At 39.3% G+C, this 21,644-nt stretch overlaps 3 protein-coding genes across 3 annotated transcripts in view; 2 read left to right on the forward strand and 1 right to left on the reverse strand.

Moving 5' to 3' along the window:
• The window catches only part of LOC106940006 (GRB2-related adapter protein 2-like), a 24,956-nt gene extending 15,569 nt beyond the window's left edge, over positions 1–9,387 (forward strand). The window contains exons 2-8 of the mRNA XM_015022608.1: positions 2,582–2,711; positions 2,789–2,880; positions 2,960–3,079; positions 5,586–5,772; positions 7,673–7,765; positions 8,163–8,279; positions 8,575–9,387. Coding sequence (XP_014878094.1) covers positions 2,634–2,711; positions 2,789–2,880; positions 2,960–3,079; positions 5,586–5,772; positions 7,673–7,765; positions 8,163–8,279; positions 8,575–8,754 — 867 coding nt within the window. The 5' untranslated portion in view covers positions 2,582–2,633 and the 3' untranslated portion in view covers positions 8,755–9,387. The remainder of the gene's footprint in view (positions 1–2,581; positions 2,712–2,788; positions 2,881–2,959; positions 3,080–5,585; positions 5,773–7,672; positions 7,766–8,162; positions 8,280–8,574) is intronic.
• Positions 9,388–11,051: 1,664 nt separating this feature from the next.
• Positions 11,052–18,975, forward strand: fam83fa (family with sequence similarity 83 member Fa). Its single transcript, XM_015022607.1, has 5 exons — positions 11,052–11,654; positions 16,070–16,237; positions 16,697–16,818; positions 17,197–17,960; positions 18,391–18,975. The coding sequence occupies exons 1-5, from the start codon at positions 11,181–11,183 to the stop codon at positions 18,438–18,440; spliced, it is 1,578 nt and encodes a 525-aa protein (XP_014878093.1). The 5' UTR covers positions 11,052–11,180; the 3' UTR covers positions 18,441–18,975.
• A 1,810-nt stretch (positions 18,976–20,785) lies between these two features.
• LOC106940004 (cytohesin-2-like) overlaps positions 20,786–21,644 on the reverse strand; it is a 15,854-nt gene continuing 14,995 nt past the window's right edge. The window contains exon 14 of the mRNA XM_015022606.1: positions 20,786–20,929. Coding sequence (XP_014878092.1) covers positions 20,786–20,929 — 144 coding nt within the window. The remainder of the gene's footprint in view (positions 20,930–21,644) is intronic.

Genomic DNA, 21,644 nt, shown 5'->3' on the forward strand with positions numbered 1-21,644 from the left:
TACCCCTGATGGTTTTACCCCTGATGGTTTTACCCCTGACTGTTTACCCCTGATGGTTTTACCCCTGATATTCTCCCGCGTCTTTATTCAGCTCATTGTTTTATTTACTTTTTCGCTTCCTGTTTTCTCGACCATATAAGGAGCAGCTGACAGAAAGTCGGATATTATTAGGAAATTATTAATATAATTTTCACCACAAACCTTTATTGAGTTTTTACATGTTCTATGTTTTTAACTCCATTTAATCTGATTCCCCAAATAAAACAAAGTCCAGCAGCTGTTCTGCTCTTCAGTCACGTGGCCTAGTCAAAGGCCACTGATCTCCCTCTGGATGTTCAGATGTGATGAAGTCAAACTCCAAAGTGCTGAGTCATGTTTGCAGAAAGGAGAGAAAAACTGGTTTGAACGTTTTCCTTCCTGTTTACCGTTAGAGGCGACTTCATGTTGGTCTCCAGGTTAAACACGTTGACCTTTGACCTTTGAGGCCGTAATGTCACTAAATACTTTGATCTTATTTTGTGTCAGCAGAAATCTGCTGCTTAACCCTCAGATCCGATCTGCCGCCTGAACGGCTCATTGTTAATGAGGCTGTTATTCATGATTAATTATCATTAATTAAACTTTATTCATATATTAAATATTTTTCCTCCTGTCTCTTGTGGATGAAACTAAAAGAGTCTGAATAAAACATCTGAGCATTTCTCTGCAGTTCCAGTGAATTTCGGTTTGTCTCATTTATTTTTTGTGATTTTATTTTTTTTCTGCTTCAGTTTTTAGTTTTTTTTCGTTGTTCGTCTTTAACTCGGAGGCGGCAGGTTGGAGCAGTTTTCATATTTTAAAATATCATCTTTGTCTCTGGTTCTGTAGCTTTGCTGCCGGAAGGATTTTAATCTTATTTTTTCTCACTTTGAAATGGTTGATGCGTAACTATGGCAACAACAAGACGGAGGAAGTGATTAGCATCTCTGAGGCTAAAACAACTGTTGAACTTTGACCCCAGAGGAGTTTAACCGGAGGCTGATGCAGCTGATGATGTCATCGGGACGTCTCTGCTGCCTGTTAGCATGTTAGCATGTCATACAGCAGCAGTCTTCGGCCAGAAGCTTCTAGAGTTGCTGGAAGACTGACTGCTACAGGAGATCCTTCTGGCCCACAGCATCACTACTCTGAGTTCAGCAGTGTTTCATTTTCCTTTGGAACAAATAACGTTTTTATTTTTATTGAATTAAATGAAATTTTACTTTACCACCATAATTCCTGAATAAACTAAAATATTTACATATTTGCATTTATTATTTACATAATATCTGTCAACATTTCAAAGCAGCTGTTTCTCTGAGCAGGAATCTGATTCTTCTTCTCGTAACTTTGATCTTTAACGATGTTTTTCCTTTTTTAAACTTCACAGCGTTTCATATTTTCTGTTTCCTTTCATAAACTCAACAAAGCGAGAATTGAATTCCTGTCGCTGTTACCTTTTCCTGAAAACAGATTACTGATTGTTCTGCTTTTTATTTTTATTTATTTTTATTTACATTAAAAAGCAGAAAACTTTGTTATGAACTCATTAATTTCAATGCATTTTCTTTACAGATGAATGAAATATCATCATTAATGTCAACATCAGCAGATTTAATTGTTAATAAATCGGTTTGATAAATAAAACAGATTATTACCAAAAACAATAAATAAAACCAACAGCAAAAAATATGGATTATTATGTTTCTGTAAGCAAAATATTCCTAAAAAGTCTAAAATCATCAGAATGTAAATTATTGAGCTTGTTTTAATTTAGTGTTAACTTGTTATTACAACTCTCCTCTGATTGGCTAAAACATAAGACTGAAGGGTTTTAGAGTGGCCTAGTCAAAGTTTGGAGTTAAATCTCAATGTGGTGATTCTTCCACAGAGAAACATAACTAGTTATTATCTTTAGGGGATAATTTAGTTAATAAATGAATTCATCCTTTATTAACTTCCTGATTTATTGGATCATTTGAAAGTTTTTCTCGTTTTTCTTCCAGGCTGATCACAGATCAATAATCTGTTCATTTAAAGCTGCTGCAGGTTTTATCTGCATCTTCTGGCGCTTGGAGCCATAAAAACCATAACTGGACTCTGTTATGGTTTAATGTTTTATGTTGCTTCTCTTTGCTTTTACTTCCATCATAAAGTCATAAAACATGCAAACAGAAACTTTAATGATCGGCAGTTCGAGTCCAATCATCTGTTTCTGGAACATTTTCACTTTATCCTTTAATAAAATGGTTGAACTTATTGCTGGTCTTTGTTTGATGATTTGTAAAAATGAAAAAAAGACTTTCTAAACATGTATTATTAGTTTTTAAGAAACTAAAGCACAGTGTTTTTGCTAAATCTTTGTTTTGCTCATGTTTGCATTTTAACTTCTTTTGCTTTGATCTGCAGATACTTTATTACATTTTCTTGTTTTTAGCCGTTTATATTCCTAAAAGTTTATTTATTAACCTATGAAGTGATTTCCAGAGCTGCGTGTCACGATAAACGTCCTGCTGCCCAGAAGCCGAGCTGTAACTCCTGCTCCTCCTCTTCCTCCCTGCAGAGAATCTTCATCCTCGTCTTTCCGACTTTCGACCGACTTTTGGAGCAGAAACATGGAGGCCAGAGGGAAGTACGACTTCACCGCCACGGCGGACGACGAGCTCAGCTTCAGGAAGAACGACATCCTGAAGGTGAGGCCTGCGACCCTCCCCCACCTGTTTCTGTTGAGCAATGCCTGCCTGACCATCCCCCACCTGTTTCTGGTCAGATCATAAACCTGGAGGACGACTGGTGCAAGGCCGAGATGAACGGACAGGAAGGATTCATCCCCAAAAACTACATCGACCTGCAGACTCCAGAGTAAGGCCCGCAGCACCATGAGGCCACCGCCGTGTCGCCACCTGAATCTGTTGGGGGTTGAAAACTTTTTGCTTTCCAGCTGGTTCAAGGAAGACGCCAGCCGCAGCCAGGCGGAGGAGCTGCTGAGGCACAAAACGGTGGGAGACTTCGTGATCCGAGGATGTCAGAGTTCACCGGGAGATTTCTCCATCTCCGTCAAGTAGGTGGAGCCAACCGAAAAGTATTCACACCCTGACACAAAGTATTCACACCCTGATGTTAAGTATTAGTTTTCGTTTTTCATCAAACTTTCTGATTGTTAGTTTAATTCTCGTATTTCTCAGGTGATTCTGTATTTTTATAAACACTGAAACTTTAATTTTTTGATTTACTCCAGTCTGTAACTCGGATCAGTTTTCATCCAGTTTTTTATTTTTTTCTGGATTTTTTTAACCTATATTTTGGACAAACGGCTCCTTCTGCTGTCAGAGTTTAAAACTGATCATCTTTATTAGAAAAATGTTTTTATTTAATAAGCCTCCTAAATCACATCTGATCCTCCAAACTTTAAGGTTTTTCTACTGGTAAAATTTAAAAATGCTCTTTAGACTCTGGATTAAAGTGGATTATCGCTGAAAACATCTGAGTGATGAAATTCTCTGATCTGATTTATTTTTTATTATATTCAGATTATATGACCTAAAACATCCTGCCCTTGTTTTTAATGAACAACATGTTTTTATATTCTGGTATTTAAAATAATGAGTGAAAAGTTTGGATAATTAACATTTTGAAGATCTGAAGTTTCTAAATGACAGAAATTCATGTAAAACTTTGAAACTTCAGACATGAAACTAAACTAATAACCAGCTCAAATTTCCCCAAAACAAAGAAAAGTAACAAATTTTCATTTAAACAGATTTAAATTTTTAACTAAAAAGGACAAAATCCAGATTCTGACAAAAATAAAACCTGAGAATATTCACAGCTGCTGTAAAGTTCTTATATTTCCAGAATGCAGAGATGATCATTAATAAAACTATTTAAATAATTATGTAAAAACTGTGGAGAGGTTTCAACTCCCAAAGCGAATTTAAGATGTTATTTTAGTAGAAGATGTTGAGACTTACCAGCAGAAGTATTTATGTTTCCATTTATGGAACGATAAACAGAAACTGCAGCTGCAGCGAAACGTTTATGTTCATCTGCAACAAATAAAACCAGAATCAGTTCAACTCAGCGTTATTCAGGTTCTGCTCTTTAAAACGTTTGTCTTCAGAGGTCTGCTGATTTTAATCTGACGGAATAATAAAGGAGATTTTTTTTCATGTCAAAATGTCTGAAACGTCCAGATTTAAATGTCAGGAGTTTTTAAAAGTATAAAACAGAAGTAAAACATTTAACCAGAAAAGTAACTTATCAAATTATCCATCATTTAATATGTAAAAATAATATAATCAGATGGATTAAAATATGAAATAATAATAATAATAATTTACAGCAAGGTTTCAATAGGCTCTCGCAGCGCTTAGCTGCTCTGGCCTAATTAAGTGTAAATGTTGGTATTTTGAAAACCAAAATGAAAATAATTTATATAAGTAACAAAAAATAACAAAATCAGGCAACATAAAATGTTTCCAAATTAGTTTGTGTCAATAAAAACTTTAACAGAAACTGAAGCTGTGAGTCTGTCTGGTGAGTTTCTGGTTAAAACATTTTTGTTTTTCCTTCAGTGGGAAGAAAATCCAGAAATTTTACTACAGTGGAGAAACGATACTTCATAATGAAATGACTCAAGTAAAAGTAAAAAGTACAGCGTAGTAAACACGTGTCCAAAAACGTTACTTAAGTAAATGTAACTAGTTACAACCAAACTCTGCATTTAATGTTGATTTTGTGAAAAGGTAAAAACATTTGGATGGATTTACTGCAGATAAAGTTTGATTTTTTTTCCCATCCTATATTTTCCATCCAGACTTAAAAATGAGTAAAATAACATGTTATACGTTTCCATCTGAGCAGGAATCTTGCGGTGGTTTATTTCTGAGAATCGTTTTTCTTTTCTTTTAGTTGAAGCTGCAGTTCTGCAGGCTGACCAGCAGGGTGCAGTGCAGCTGATCCTCAGGAATAAACTGGGATTCTTCTGCAGCTTCCTGTTTCTGCACCAAAACAAAAAAACATTTTCAATCAGACGAAGATCTAAAGCATCTAGATTCAGTTCGCCGACGCAATCTGATTTTATATGTTAAATATTTTAATAAAAACTGTTTCTGGATGCAAAACTCCGATCTGTAGGTGAAAACGTCTAATTTCAAAAACACGTTTAATCTGCAGCAATGAGACGATTTCATGCTGAATTATGATTATAGGAAAACATTCACATTTTTATTTAGTTTCTAGTGCAAATATCTCAGTAAACTTGACATCAGACAAAAATAAACTTTTACCAAAATTGACTGTAAATAATCTCCCATATTTTGCTGGAAATGTACCTGTAAGTTAGTTTTGTCTTTTTCCAAGTTTACTGGGATATTTGCACTAAAACCAGAGAAAGTATTTTGCAGCGTTAAGGTTTAGTTAATGAGATTTTTGTTAAAATAATAAACGTGGATCTGAATGAAAAGAGAGTTTTAACTGATGTGTTTAAAACTGAAACTGTTGTTTATTGATCTGATCCTGAGCTTCAGACCTAAACTTTCTAAACTCTGATAACTTTTCTGCTTCAGACATGAGAACGACGTTCAGCACTTCAAGGTGATGCGGGACAACAAGGGCCAGTACTTCCTGTGGTCCGAGAAGTTCACGTCTCTCAACAAGCTGGTGGAGTTTTATAAAACCACGTCCATCTCCAAAACCAGGCAGATCTGCCTCCAAGATGGCTGCCAGGAGGGCAGGAGCCCCCCGGGCTCCCAGGTAGACACACACCTGGACACTTTTACTTTAACAGGCCGTTTCTCTCCATTGCCTCTTTTTATACTAATGCCACCAAATGAAGTTAAATAATTATATAAAGTTATTATTAGGATGTGACTCACAGAGAGGAACTTCCTATTTTTATATATTCATGTTAAAATTCTTGATGATTTTAATAAGTTTCTGCTAAAATCGCTGAGTTGAAATCGCAAACATTTTAGTGAATATTATTAATCAATAATCAGGAATAATTAATGTTTTACTTTATGGAAAAAAACAGCAACATATAATAAACACATAATATTCATTCATTTTAATTTTCTCTAAATTAAAATATTTCCAAACTGTTCATTTATTTGACACTATTTAGATTAATTACTACAAAGACAGTTTTAATGCCTTTATTTCTAGTAATTATGATGATTTTCTGTTAACAGCAAGATTTAATGTAATATTAAAACCATAATATTACATCAAAGCAATAAAATATTTAAGTACAGAAATATGAGCTCAATTAAAAGGATTAAAAATCATTTTAATGTGACGCTGTGTGGATGTTTAGCCCATCGGTCCGGCATCCTGCATGTTTTATTCTCTCCCTGGTTTAACCACCTGGACCCACTGATGGATCATTAGAGGCCTGAGCAGAACCTTGACCTGCTGAGGACGTTGTTTCCACCAGCAGGGAGAGAATAAGGCCAGGAGCATGCCGGCCCTCAGGGACCCGCCCTGGGGAGCCCTGGTTTAAACCATCAACAGAAACATCCATCCATCCATCCATTTTCTGAACACCCTTGTCCCTCAGTGGGGTCGGGAGGGGTGCTGGTGCCTATCTCCAGCTAACGTTCCGGGCGAGAGGCGGGGTACATCCTGGACAGGTCGCCAGTCTGTCGCAGGGCAACACAGACACACAACCATGCGCACACACACACACACCTAGGGGCAATTTAGACAGACCAATTAACCTAACAGTCATGTTTTTTGGACTGTGGGAGGAAACCGGAGTACCCGGAGAAAACCCACGCATGCACAGGGAGAACATGCATCAACAGAAACATAACGTCTCATTTTTTACTTTCAATCCCAGTTTATAAATTGTTGCTTTTTCAGATTAATAATTTTCTGTGAAACATTTTTAGTTTTTTTGGATGCATGAAACGGTTCTGAGAAATGAGGAAATCGTTTCTGATAAGCACTTCCTGGAACCACGTTATCGTTTCTTGTAATCTTATGATAATTTCATCCTTTTATTAGTAATTCGTTTATTTTAATTCAAAGAATCACCTGTTTTATTTCAGTGCAGCGAAACTCAAAGAACGTGCAATAAATGTTTTATAAGTGGTTTTTACAGATTTCACATCAATCACTTTTAATTACATTTAGTCCCTTTTTTCTCAGCTTAAATTTAAATTTAAGTTTATTCTGTTTATTTTCTTAAACACAAAATAAAATGTTATAATTTATCATTTTAGTTCTTAAACTGCAAACTTCTTATTTCATTTTTGTGAATTTGTTGTTTTTGTGCTGCAGATTAAAAAAACCAACCAGATTTAATAAACGTTTGTCAATAAATGAATAAATTTGTTAATAGTCCGTTTCTCCATCTTGGTGTGAAAACTTTTCTCTGAATCTGCTGCAGGTTTTACCAGTAACTGGTTTTATCATTTTCTGCTGAAATCTGACTGATTGCTGTTAAGCTGATCGGATCAGAACCATCATTTCATCAAAACGTCACCAAAACGTTGTTCAGAAAAATACAGTTTAACTTTATTTGCAGCTGTAACTGTCGTCAGTTTCCTCGTCCAGATTGAGCCGGAAGCTTGAGAAAGTTTTTTATTTGTGAGCGTCTGAGTAGCCGAGGTTGTTGTGTTTTTATCTGCGCTCTGCTTCCTTCCTGCAGGTGAAGAGAGGAAGTCTGCCTGAGCATCGAAACTCTGCTGCAGCAGTCGCCGCCGCGCCGCGCCGCTCCTCTGAACAGACGTCCAGCCAGCTGGTACAGAACCACTTCGTTCATTATAGTATTTATTGCAGCACTGGGTTCGGCTGGGAACGTTTATTTCTGCAGCAGCATCCAGAACAAAGGATCAGCTGGAAATCAAAGGCAAAAAGAAAATGGCTTCATAAAAGAATCATATCAAAATATGTTCAGATTTAATTTTGAATTCATATCCTGTCTGAATCTGGTTAACAGTTTCATACCAAGTTCTTCAGACAGACTCTGATCAAAACTAGGGCTGCAACGATTCATCAGATCAATCGTGATTAATCGATTGTTGAGAAAAGACGTTAATTAATCGTTAACTGGAGTTTACAGACTTTAAACACGACACGGAGCCTTAGTTTATCCAAACTGCTCGGCATTAATCTGTTTCTTTGTGTTCCTGTTTCAGGCCAAACGTCCCGGCTTCGAGGAGCGAGCGCACACCATCGGACACACCGGCCGCAGCAGCCCCATCAGCTCCGCCTGCCCGCCGCGCCGCACCTCCGAGACCATGCCGCTGCCTTCGGTCAGCTGCTAGCTGTTAGCACTTCACACAGACCGCTCTTTTATTAAACGATTTAAACAATGAGGCAGAGATATTTGTGTGTGTGTGTGTGTGTGTGTGTGTGTGTGTGTGTGTGTGAGAGAGACCTCAGGCCGTCAAGTTAGTTTTTGTTTATTTTTACTGAGCTGATTTGATGCATAACTCGATGTTTGTTTCTGATAAAGTTCAAATTTGAATAAATGATTTCAGGTTAGCCGGTGGTTCTGCAGCCGTCCGCTCGCCGCAGAGTAATAAATGTCTGTCCTCCTTCCTGCAGAGAACCGGCGGCGTCCAGGTGAGGGCGCTGTACAACTTCACGGCGGAGGAAGACGACGAGCTGGGCTTCTGTGCCGGTGACATCATCGAGGTCTTGGATCGCTCGGACCAGGCGTGGTGGAGAGGACGGCTGCGGGGCCAGAGCGGCTTGTTTCCTGCTAACCACACGGCTCCGATATGAGGAGCCGCAGCGCCACCTGCAGGCCAGGCTGCAGCAGCGCTTCGCCGCCCGGCGTGGCTACTTCAGGTTGAACATTTCCTTCTGGCCTACAGGAAGTTTCTAAACAGGAAGTGCTGCAGAAGCCATGTTTCTTACCGTTTGTATTATAACGCGGCTGCAGGTATTTATTGATGGATGCTTGTTGGCCTGATCAGTCAACTCCTTCTGCAAATTCATGTTTCATTTGATCATTAAAATTCACTGAAGAGAAACTTTGTTATTATTCATCTCCTGATGTTTCCTTTTGAACTTCTGTTTTATCATTTATTAGTCTTCTGCCTCATTGTGCTGCATAAATATAGCAAAAACTGAATAAGGTAAAAAGGAATGGGTGGTTTTCAAAATAAAAGCTGCACAGGTTGAACAGTTTGTTCTTGTGCTGCTTCATGTTTACATTTTATACATTTCAGTAAAGAAATACAGAAAAACATTTTGCTGCTTCATGACTTCATGTTTTCTTCATAAATAAAAGGTTTCCAGAGTTTTATTGAATTATTTACACTGTGAGAGATTTCTAAATAAGAACGACTCATTTCACCTGCAGTGGATTCATTTATAGCTTCTCTGTTAATAAAACATTTTTTCCTTATTCCACTTTTGTGGTTTGTTTCTATGACTGTTGAATTTAATTACAAAACAATTCAATTAAAAAAGAGAAACTAAATATTCTAACTCTTCAGTCACTGCAGACAGTGAAGCTGTGATCTCCAGTAGCAGTCAGTCTTACAATCAATCTGTAGAGGTCTCTGACTGAAGACGGTTGCTAACAGCTTAACATCAATACTCCACAGTAAAATGAGTGACATCATCAGTTGTTAGCTAGTTCTGCTAATCGTCCTCCTTTGCTTTTGCTGCTCTACTTCAAATCTGATTGGTTAGAAAGAAAAGGAAATGATGGTTTCAACTTCCTCTCTCTGTATCCACTTTTTAGCATAATGAAGCCTCCTGTCCGACTCTTCTGGGATTTGATGTCAAAGGTCAGGTTTTATTTTAAGATGCTAATCAGCTGCTGCCACCAAAATAAATAAAATAAAATTCAAAATAATAACAATAAAAATGGAGTACAGTAATTATCTGAAAAAAGTAATTCTTCAACCAGAGAAAACACAAACAAAAGTATCGAAAAAGAACAAATCAGAACTAAAAGTATTTTCCTTCTTTCTGTTTTCATAGTTTTTAAATTATAAATAAATTTCAGAATCAAGTTTTTAAATGCTGTGACAGACTGGTGACCCGTCCAGGTGACCCGTCCAGGTGACCCGTCCAGGCGACCCGTCCAGGTGACCCGTCCAGGTGACCCGTCCAGGTGACCCGTCCAGGTGACCCCGCCTCTCGCCTGGAACGTTGGAGAGGAACCAGCAGGTCCTGACCCGTGAGGGACAAAGGTGTTAGAAATGGATGGATGGAAGGAAGTTTTTAAATGATTTCAGTAAATACTCAACCTCAGTTATTTTAAGACAGAAACCGTCTGCTGTGGTCCAGACTGATCTGGATTTATCCTACATAAAGAATCCAGGAGAAATAAATCCTGATAACTTTGTAAAAACTTTAAATCTGCACCGATTTAAAACAGATTATGGTCTGAAACTTTAATCTGTGGAAACAAAACAGACATTTAAAAAAAGTTCTGATGTAATTCAACCCAACTCCAGTCTGGTTATCTAGTCAAAGTCTGGTCAGATTGGTGAGGTGTGAATGCTGACTGACCTCTGACCTCTGGTCCTCCAGTCCTCAGTCTGGGTTCGGTTCAAGTGAACTCTGGTTCGGTTTCATATATGAACGCCAAGCGGACCAGAGACCGCTCCAAAAGCTGGAAGTAGACTACAGCCCAGGGCATTCTGGGTAAATACAACCAAAGCTAACATGCTAGCCTAGCGCTAGCAGCAGAAATGGCTCCTGGTGTTTAGCCTAAAGAGAAATCCTCCAACCGCTAAAATCCTCCATCTTGTTTCCATCTGGTGAAGAAGGAAGTTGCTCTCAGTGTCTTCAGAGGTTTTTGTGTCGTTTCCCTCAGTGGTTCTTGGTGCAGCGCCCCCACAGGCCAGGAGGGGAACAGGTTGGTTTGACTCAGAGCCACAGCAGCTGGAGGTGGAGCAGATGTTCTGGTTCCAGTAGAACCGAATTTACGGGACCATCAGGATCGTTTCTTTGTTTGTCATCATGCAGCAGCACTTTGAGCTGCTTGTAGTATGATTCTTTATAAATGAAACTGATCGGTATTTATTAATCTATTGACTTTATTCTGAAAGTTTTCCAGCAGGAAGCCTTCAGGAACGCGGGGCGCCTCGTGTCGGTCCCCTAGCCCCGCCTCCTGCTCCTACCTGCGCTCCCTCCTCACCTGTCGGCCCAGGTAAGCGCAGCCGTTGCAGAGGCAGCGCGTCGCGGCCATGGCGGAGTCCCAGCTGCTGTGTCTGGACAACCAGCACGTCAACGAGAAGGTCCCGGAGTCCCGGCCGGAGTTCTACTACAGCGAGGAGCAGCGGGCCGCGCTGGAGCAGCTGCTGCGCCACGGGGACGGAGCCTTCAAGATGCGCCTGCAGGAGGACAACATCCGGGACTTCCTGTGCGCCAGGGAGGTCCGGGCCATCCGGGACAGCTTCCAGGAGTACGACCCGGACAGCGACCAGGAGCCCGGCGAGCCGGACAAGCCCAAGGAGGCCACCAGCGCCGACTCCGGGGTCCACTCCACCTACTGGCCGCAGATGTCCGACACCGAGGTTCCGGCGCTGGACATCGGCTGGCCGGCCTGCAGCGGCGTGTACAAGGGGGTGACCCGGGTGTCCGTGTACACACACCCGCCCAAAGAACCGGGGCCGCACATCAAGGAGGTGGTGAGGAGGCTGATCCAAGGCGCCCAGAAGGTAACCGGCCGGAGAGCCGGGAAATAATCTACAGAAAATAATGTTGGATTAACCAGAGGCGGTTCAGCACTCACCAAGAGAAAAACTACTGCAACGTATTTTAAATAGAAGCAAAAAGTGCAGCGCAGTAAAAGTACTCAGATGTAACTAACTCTGGTTAGTTTATATCATCACCTTCATAAAATAATGACTAAAATGTGAAAAGTTTTAACTAAAAACAATTTAATCCATTATTATAGGAAGATGGTGATACATAAAAACAAATTTCAAATAAGAAAGACAGAAAATTACTTTCCAACTTCCTCAAACAATTCAGAGTTTTAGGGTTTTTGATTCAGAACCAGTTTTTCTATTCAACCGATTCAAATATTCAGTTTAAATGATGCGACTGACAGCAAACAGATGAAATGTTTCGTACTGAACAAATCCCAGCAGTTTTTATTGAAACAAAAATAAGTTTCTGTATAAAATTCTGCACATTAATTTGTCAGTATTACGTTAGCTTAGCTTCTTAATTAAACAAATATCTAAGAATTATTCGTAATAAAATAGATTTTTGTCTGAATTCCCACCGCTCTGATTCTCTACAGAATCCTTTTTTTTTTCTGAACCTCTGCAAATAAGGAAATAAATTTTTATAATTAAAAATGTTTTTATATAATGTTCTACAACATTAAACTATTGGAGAGTTTTTATTATTAAGACTGGAATTTAATACTATTATGATAATGAAGTTCATCACAATAAAAGGATTTAATAACTTAAAACCTGAACCTTAACTAGAAACAGTTTGTTTCTCCATAGAAACCAGCAATAAAAACATTATTTTATCATAATAACTCCCAATAATGACAAAAACTGAGATAGTGAGATTTAACCATAAAACAACAAATATTCATTATAATTAATCTGATTCCTGATTTTAACTTTAGATCTACTTCTGTTATTTCTTTAAAAAGTTGTAACTTTTAGTCTTTTCTGTCTGTGACGTTAAAACCGACTCCTCTGATTGGCTGGAGATCATGTGACTCTGTGACGTCACGGTGATGATTCAGCTCCGTTTGAATGTTTTCTCAGTTTACATGAGACTCAAACTGTTTATTGTTGCGTTTAAGCTGCAGGTTGATAAAATGTGGGTCAGTTAATGACATAACAGGTCAGACAGACGATCTGATGTTTCATCGTTTATTAATCAAATCCTTCATTTGTCAGGAACAAATAAATAAATAAACATAAATGTTTGTCTCTATTAATCACCAGCTTTTGGTTTCTTTTTTAAAGGTAAAGAAAATATTTATATAAATATGTAGCAGTTAAACCTGTTTTTTTGTATTTCTTGTTTTCATTAAATTATTTGTAATGTCAAATGTATTTTAATAATTTAATTAGCGTAAAATAGTAAAACATCACATTGATAATGCAGTTTATTATTCAGATTCTTTCATAGAAATCAGATGGAAACATTTTCCAGGCCAGAAAACATTTCAGCTTCATCCTGATGGATAAAAACCGTCGGGAAAATTCCTGGATGTTATGGATTCAGTTCCTGTTTCCACTTCAGTCTGAAGTTTCCAGAAACATGAAGTCGTTATTAACCGGGCTTCTGGAGTCACCAACAGGTCGGGACAAGCAGCGGATTAATCTCATGATCCGCCAGCTCAGGTGAGCTCCGGTCGCCATGGTTACCCTCCCCCCTCGGACAGTTCAGGTGTTCATGTTAGCCTGCAGTTTCCATGGAAACCTCCAAAAACTGGAGCTGCAGAGTAAAAAGCTGGAAACGCCTCTAAAAGGACAGTTTGACTCTGATACGAACCGGCCAATCAGAGGCTGCCGTTTCTGCCCTGCAGGTTCAGTAAATCAACCTGTCAGTCTTCAAACGCCAGCGTCTCTGAGCCTGCAGAAACACACGCACACGTTGATTTTATAGGAGGCCATTAAGGCGAGTCGTCTGTCAGGCGAGTGCTGCAGGAAACGTCATTCAGGTTCAGAGTTTCACCTGGAGAGACGGAAAACGCCTGAGCAGCCAGAGGGAAGCCGAACGGTTATCCACTTTCTACCTGCTGCTATCGGCCAAGCTGGCCGATTTTCCATAAGATAATGAAGCTTCAGGGCAGGGAGCCGAAAAACCAGAGATCATCTACCGGATCTGAGCTGCAGGCGCTACGTTTCTGCTTCTGAGCCGCTCTGTTAGCGCAGAAAGAAACCAGAACTAATCCTAATAAAAACCCAAACAGGACGAACATCCAAGATGGCCGACAAGATGGCCGACCGTCTTCCAGTCAGGTTTAACTGCAACTGGTAAAACATCATCAGGACAAATGTAACCTTTATGTTTCTAAAATCAGCAGTAAGACCATCTGTACTGATTAAGATTTTTAGATTTTCTGACAGTTAAAAAAACCAAATGTAAAAATGTTTGAAGTTTTAAACCAGGAGATTTCTGTAAACAAACCTTTCACTGAGTTAAAAAACTAAATTATTGGAGGTCAGACAGACATGAATAACATTAAGAACAATAAATATCTTTGTTATTGAGCTCATGTTTCTGTTTACTCAATAATTTAGCAGAAAACTGTTTTTTGAACTGATGCAGGCCCACAGCATCACAGGGCCTCCGCCATGCCCAACAGGGAATCGGTGAACATCCAGTCTGTGTTTGATTTCCCAGCAAACTTCCTGTTTCCAGCCTGCTTATTTTCACACAGAAATATTTCCTCTGACATTTCTGAATGTTTTTACTGTAACATTGTGAACCTTTTGTCTCGTCTTCTTTTATAATAACTGAATGTGAATCTGCTTTGGCTGAAAGCAGCCAGATGTCATCTGATCCGCTTTTGTTTGTGACGTTTAAGTTTCTGCTTTGCATAAAAACCTTTCTGTTGAGCGGATCGGGTCGAACAGGCGACCAGGAAACGAAACGAAAGCCTCAGAATCAGAGAATCTTTAACTGGACCCAGTTTATCTGACAGAGGAAAAAACTTTCATTAAAAAACCATCATGGGAAACATGTGAGCATAAATCGGTTTAGAAATGATTTCATAACCAACTCTGGATTTGGTCCAGACTGTTTCCAGAGAAACGGGTTTTTCCACAGAATGGGCCGCTGGCTGCAGGGAGTCTGCTGGAGAATCACATAAAGATCCACCAAGCTGCTGAGTCAGCAGAAACCTGAACAGATCTGCTAAATCCTGCGTTATGAATCCAAATCTTTTTCCAGTTGCAGAAATCCCCAGGTTTTTTTCTTTCTTACAGTAGAATATTTTTGACACTGAAGTGTTTCCATATATTTAACTGGTATTTAATTCTGATTAAATAAAATTTTCATTGTGATCAGGATAAAACTTTCATGCCAAAATTTCAAATCTGATGTTTCTGATTCTTTGATAAACTTTGACTTCATTCAGAATTCATTGGCTGAGGAGGATCTGTGATGCTGCGGGCCTCAGTCTCCTCCAGATGTTTAGCATGGATGACATCATAGATGATTGTTATTTAGATGGCCGCCTCTGCAGGAAACTGAGAATGTGTTTTATTTTGGCTTTTCAGGGGAAATAATCCAAAACATTTGATTAAAATGAAAATAAAAAACAAAGTCAGCGTTCTTCAGGGTAATCGCTGTGACAGAAACTTAGGGCTGGAACACAAAATGTTTTCTTAATTACAAGAACAAAGATGCAAAGTTATCAAGAGAAAGTCATAAAATTCCTGGAGGAAAGGACCTGATGTCAGCAGCTCAGTCTGGTTCTGGTTCTGGTCATTTCAGAGTTCTGCTGATGACAGTCATTTGATTCTGATGTGTTTAGTACAGTTTCATTTTTTCTTATTTTTTAGAAAACCAAAGTCAAACTTCACAAGATGTTCAGTATTCCTTATCATTTTTTAATTATTATTTTTCCTGTATTTTGCTACTTCATTGCACTAATATTACAACTTTATTCTGGTAATACTTATTTTTGTATTATAATGACTTTTTCTCTTATTAACATTTTTTTCTAGTGTTATATTAACTGTTCTTATTTTATTTTAACTTTTCTCATGCTAGCTCTATATTACTATATTTCAGCGGTTAGCTCATGCTAGCTGTGTTTTTGTTGTTGTTATTGTTTTGTTTTTTTAAAGGTTTTGGCTCTAGTGGCCTTTATTTGAAGTAGTTTGACAGGAAAGAGAGTTATGAGAGAAGGGGAAGACATGCGGCAAATGTCACCAGGCCGGGAAGCTCGTGCTAGCTGTGCTAATTCTGAGGGTAGCTAATGCTAGCTGTGCTAATTCAGAGGTCAGCTCATGCTAGCTGTGCTAATTCAGAGGTCAGCTCATGCTAGCTGTATATTATTATATTTCAGCGGTTAGATGCTAGCTGTGTGTGGCTCATAACGAGTGCAGGGCAGTAAAAATGCCCCGCTCTCTGTTTGCCCCAGGTACTGGCCATTGTCATGGATCTCCTAACGGACCTGCAGATCCTCCAGGACCTGCTGGATGCGGCGGCGCGGCGCGGCGTGGCGGTGTATGTGGTGCTGGAGGCCCGCGGCGTTCCCCACTTCCTGGACATGAGCTCCCGGCTGCAGATCAACGCCATGCACCTGAGGGTGAGATGCCAAGCCGCGCACACAGAGCAGGACTCAAACCACTGGCTCCTCTTCTTGTGCTGCAGTTAAACCTTCCTCTGATGATCTAATTTAATTTTTAACTTTTTGTATTAAGTCGCCTCAACCAGCTGAATTCTCCTCCAGACTTTTGGTTTTGGTGAAAAGCTTAGAGGATGTTTGTTTCCTCTGGAGGAGGAAGAGCGTTTCTCTGATCCTCTGACATCCGATCTGAAACCAAACCAGCCTTATCTGCAGCCTGCAGCGTTTTTCCTGCGCTGTGGGGCCGGGTCGTGGCACAGCGGCCCGGTTCGACTCGGTTTTCAGGGAACGGTCTTTGTTCCTGAGAACAGATCCCAGAAACTAGAGGCTCCACGGCCCAGCCGTGGTCCACGTGTGTGTGTGTTGACCCAGGGCGTTGTGTAATTGTGTGTGTGTGTGTGTGTGTGTGTGTGCGCGCAGAACCTGCGTGTGCGGATGGTGAAAGGCGCGGGGCTGGCCCTGTCCTTCGGGAAGCTGCCCGGCTCGCTCTGCTCCAAATACATGCTGGTGGACGGAGAGAAGGTCATGTTCGGCTGCTACAGGTTAGCGCCTCATGCTAATGTTATTAATGCTAATGTCCACATGCTAATGTTAATCATGTTAATGTTGTTCATGCTAACATTTTGGACTTACTTCATAATTGATTTTATTTGTTTGTTTGTTTTATTTTGTATATTTAAAATGTATTCCAGTTCCAGTGCTAAATGTTCATTAATTTAAAGATTATTGATCTTCTGTTATTATTCTATTACCGTTACATTCCTGGAAAATTGTCTCAAATCAATAATATTATCATTTATCGTGATAACTTCTGGAGTAATTTATCGTGCGGTAAGTTTTTTACCGTCTTGGTTGTTGCTGCTGCGCTGAATGTTGGTAAGTTTGTGGTTTATGGTTTCATTCCCGGTTTCAACCTCCAGCTTCACGTGGAGTTCGTCTCGTTTGGACCGGAGCGCCGTTACGGTGATGACGGGTCAGATCGTCGACTTCTTCGACAGCGACTTCAGAGAGATGTACGCCGTGTCGGAACCGGTCGACCTCCACAAGGAGTTCAACATCAGCAAGCCGCCGCTGCCCACTCCCGTCCTGAAGCCCCGGGTGGAGCACCTCCGCCCCGCGCCCGTCTCCACGTCCCGCTTCCAGGTGTCCGTCGGCGACTCCAGACAGGCCGACTTCAAAGTGCCGGCGCACAAATACCACAACCCCAAATACTCGCTGGTGTTCGGGAACAGCTTGGGCCTGACGGGCTCGCTGCAGGACCTGTCCACTCAGGGTCACTCTCTGCTCGGTGGCACCAGCCAGAGGGACACGGAGGGACACGGGGACACGGTGGACCGAGTGTCCTCACCGAGTCCGAGCGCCACCACCGAGGAAGAGGAGAAGGACGAGCGCGGCGGTGTGAGGAAGAGCGAGGCGACCGCCGTGAAGAAGCCGCGCAGTTCCTTCAGGAACTTCCTGAAAAACAGAGCAGCCAATCACAGAGCAGAGACTATACCGGAGGGCGTGGCCACTCCTCCAAGCTCCGCCCCCGTGGCTACGCCAGAGGCCAACGGCGTCGCAGGAAACGAACCGGAGGATTCGTTTGAGGTTCAGGAGAAACCGCCGAGGTTCAAACCCAAAAAGCCGCAGAAGAACATCCAGAGGAGCGTTTCTCTGCAGACCATCGGCACGGCGGACCAAGACGGTACGTTTTACTCAGCTGTTGGAAAACTAACTCTAAGTCTGTCTGGAGCAAACGGGACTTTAACTAAATATGAAACTCACTTTGTTAAAACTAGAAACAAAACTTGTTTAACGAGTTTTATATCATTAGACATGAAAGTTTTTTGTTAAAATTAGATTTTGCTCCTGAATTTCTCCAACAGTATGAAGCTCTAAAAATAAAGATATGAAAATAATATAGAAAGGACTAAAATCCTAAATGTAAAACAGTTTAAATATACTGTAATCACAAACATATTTAGAAATTACTTTCTCTAAATGTTACTTTCTGTAGAGTTGAGCAGCACATCAGGGGTTAAAGGTCACAGAAAGCGAAGCTTTATCATTTTCACCAGTAAAGAAAAGAAAACTGATTCTATCTTCAAGTAAAGTTTCTCTTTTTGTTTCTCCAGGACTGAAAAGCCGCCGGCGGCATCCGAGAAAGAACTGCATCCAGTCCTGAGAGGAGGAGCGGCGATGGACCGCCCCACTGCGACGCTTACCGATTTACTGAAACGTTTTACTGAAACGATTTACTGAAACGTTTTACTGAAGCGTTTTACTGAAACGTTTTACTGAAGCGTTTTACTGAAACGTTTTACTGAAACGATTTACTGAAATGTTTTACTGAAACGTTTTACTGAAACGTTTTACTGAAACGATTTATCAGCAGCGAAACGTTTCTGAACCGAAAACCTCAGGAGCCAAACCCTGCTCGAGTCGAGTTTCAGTCGACACTTTTACATTTTTCTAGTTTATTTTAAATTATTCCACTGGTCAGTGTTTTCTGTCATTTCCTCTGGAGCCTTAACTTCACCTGGTGTTATGCTACACCTGGTTGCTATGGAGACTGGAAAGGTGATCAGTGTGTGTGGTCTTGGTAACGCAGTCGGTGTGTTGAACACACTGAACGATATGAGAGTCTTTGTGGCAGATGGACTTTAAATGATCACAACTTTGTTACAGAAAATAAATAAAAGACAAAAACTTTGACTAAACCATTCTCCAGGTCCTTCAATAAATTAAAACATGAGCATCAAGAATCTGAAAATAATCAGATTTATTTCACTTCCAAATGATTTTTTTACTCCTGTGAGTTTTACTTTTCCTCAGTATTTATTTATTTCAGAAGAAACAAAGAATATTACAAAGAAAACGAGTTTTCTGCAGTTTTCCATAAAGCTCGTTTCACCTGCAGTCGAATTGAAATCAATTTAAATACAGACAAATACCATCCAAACGAAGAGAATAATGAATAAAAACATTTATTTTAATATAAAACATATCAGGTTACATATTTAAAAAGAATAAAAAGTTATAAACTAATTTTTTTGTTTCAGAAAATCAAACTAAATTTAATATCAAAGATAACTGAAGTAATTAAAAAAACTTGCTTTCAAATGATCTCAGTTATTAGACAGTTTTATGTAAAATCATATTTTATATTTTCCCATCATGTTTTTTCTTCATCAGAAACAAACCTGGAGCGTTTCTGTGATGTTTGAGAAATCCTGTAATCTCCATGGCAACCAGTCAGCTGTTGCCATGGCAACAGGGTGGGTTTCATTAGCCACTGTGTCTGACTGGCGACACGAAGTAGGCGAAGGATCTCTGAATATTAGAAACTGCAGATCACATGAGCTTCAGTTTCCTTTTCATGGATCATTTTTAAGGTTTTGATACAAAACAAAACATGGATCAATCTGTCCAGGACTGGCAGCTGCACAAAAATAGAGCTAATCTGAATTTAAAGACGTAAATAAGGTGATTTTTAAAATTTGTATTTTTTGTAAGTACGTCGGGAAGAACGAGAGATGAACTAAGTGAAATGATCCAGGAGGAAACCAGCGTCTCCACTTCTACCCACAATCAGTGGAGCGACGGGTCTGCAGAGAAACTGAGTTATTCATTTCTAATTACTGGAGTTTTCTTCTCCCAGTAAAACCAGTACGACTCACCGGAGGTGAACCAGAAACTTGATCTGTGTGTCTCATGATTTCTCTCAGTCTTCACTCCGGTTAGAAAAGAAAATAAAACTCAGATTTCAGCAGAAATTTACGTTTCAGTCCAGTTCAACATGGCGGTGCTGCGGCGCCATCTGGTGGAGAAGAGGCGACAAGCTTCGAGGAAAAATAAACTTTATTCTACAAGTTTGATTATGTGATCATTAAATTACATATTAAACATACAAATATAACAAACTACACATTCAACGGTTCATAAATTAAACATGTTGCGATTTTACATCTGTTAGACTTAAAGAAATGCTACATCGTTTCCCCAGACTGAATTAATAATCAGCCAGAGGTATTTGACATTTTAAAAATGTTTTATTGTTTCTATTGTGGTTTCTGTGTTCAGACGTTTTCTGGCTGTTTTTTTCTGTGTATTTTTTCCCCTGGACTCCAAATGTAGCTTCATTCATTCATTATTAGTATTTAAATTACATCATTTTGTATCTATTTTTGATATTTTTCTGTTTTTTGTGGAAATATTGAACATCCATGTTTTGCATCTCGGTGACTTTTCTTTTTTAAAGTGAACATTCAGCATCTTTTCTTTGTTTTCGTCCTTTAGCTTCTTTTTCAGCTTCAGTTTCGTTTCTTCTCTTTTAGCTTCCAGCTGTGGTTCTTCGCTGCTTTTTGTGCATCGCTTCATTTTTAAGCTTCTTTGTGAAAACTTTAGTTCATTTCCTTCACAAGGAGAGAAGCCAGTTGAAAGTAACGCTAACGCCTCCTTCCAGGAACCGTCTGTCTGCAGTTTGCAGAAGTGACTTGGACTCTTCATTTCTGAGTTCACGGTTCCTCTTCATCTCTCCAGTTCAGCTTGTTTCTGTGAAACGTTGGTGAAGCTTCGTTCAACACGCTTCACTCCGATGACGAAGCATTCGTGATCACCTTCCTCTTCCTCATCGACACCAGATCGTAAAACGGGTCCTTGGTGATGCTCGCCCTGGAAGAAACGGTTTATCAACATGATTATCAGCGTTTTCTGTCTTTGCTTCATAACTGAACGTTTCTTCTGCTGCTCCACTTCAACAAAACGTAACTGTTAAATTATTGGATCTGTTAGAGAGAAAAGCTGAAGATGATTACCTAATACGGTTTATAAACACATCAAATGTTTGTGATAAATATCAAAAGTCAAATCTTGCAGGTTTGTTTAAATTTGGCCATTTTGGCAACAAACTGGACTTTTAATCTGAACTAAAGTTTCGATCTAATTCGCTCCAAACTTCCTACAAAACTGGAAGTTTCCTGTTTTTACTGACTGAACCCAATTTTCTTTTTTTTTAAATACCCACATTTATTTTTTTATCCAATAATAGAAAAACAATTAAAACTTATTATATTTAACTCCAATTGAAGTGATTTTTTTGGAAAACCCAAAAAAAAATAAAAAAATAAATAAATAAAATTAAACTTTACTGCAACGTTAATCTTCTAATATTATGACAAATATTCTGACTTTATTCTCATTATTTAGATTTTTCTCATATTCAAAACAAATAAATCAGCATAAATCTAAAACTCTATCGTTTGAGTTAATTCATGACCAGAGAACCAGTTTTTATTTAATCTGAGATTTTCTGAAAATATATAATAATAATAATATTAATGATAATAATATTAATATTATTAGCATTAATATTATTAATGATAATTAT

The sequence above is a fragment of the Poecilia latipinna genome, unplaced genomic scaffold, assembly GCF_001443285.1.
Source record: "Poecilia latipinna isolate Pla-1442-1.1 unplaced genomic scaffold, P_latipinna-1.0 Scaffold3057, whole genome shotgun sequence".
NCBI lineage: Eukaryota > Metazoa > Chordata > Actinopteri > Cyprinodontiformes > Poeciliidae > Poecilia > Poecilia latipinna.

Bases quoted from the DNA above. Each gene is read 5' to 3' on its own strand.
- fam83fa (XM_015022607.1), top strand. From the start codon at position 11,181: ATGGCGGAGTCCCAGCTGCTGTGTCTGGACAACCAGCACGTCAACGAG. The intron at 11,655-16,069 runs GTAACCGGCCGG...TGTTTGCCCCAG, and splicing joins TGATCCAAGGCGCCCAGAAG to GTACTGGCCATTGTCATGGA. The intron at 16,819-17,196 runs GTTAGCGCCTCA...TTCAACCTCCAG, and splicing joins GTCATGTTCGGCTGCTACAG to CTTCACGTGGAGTTCGTCTC.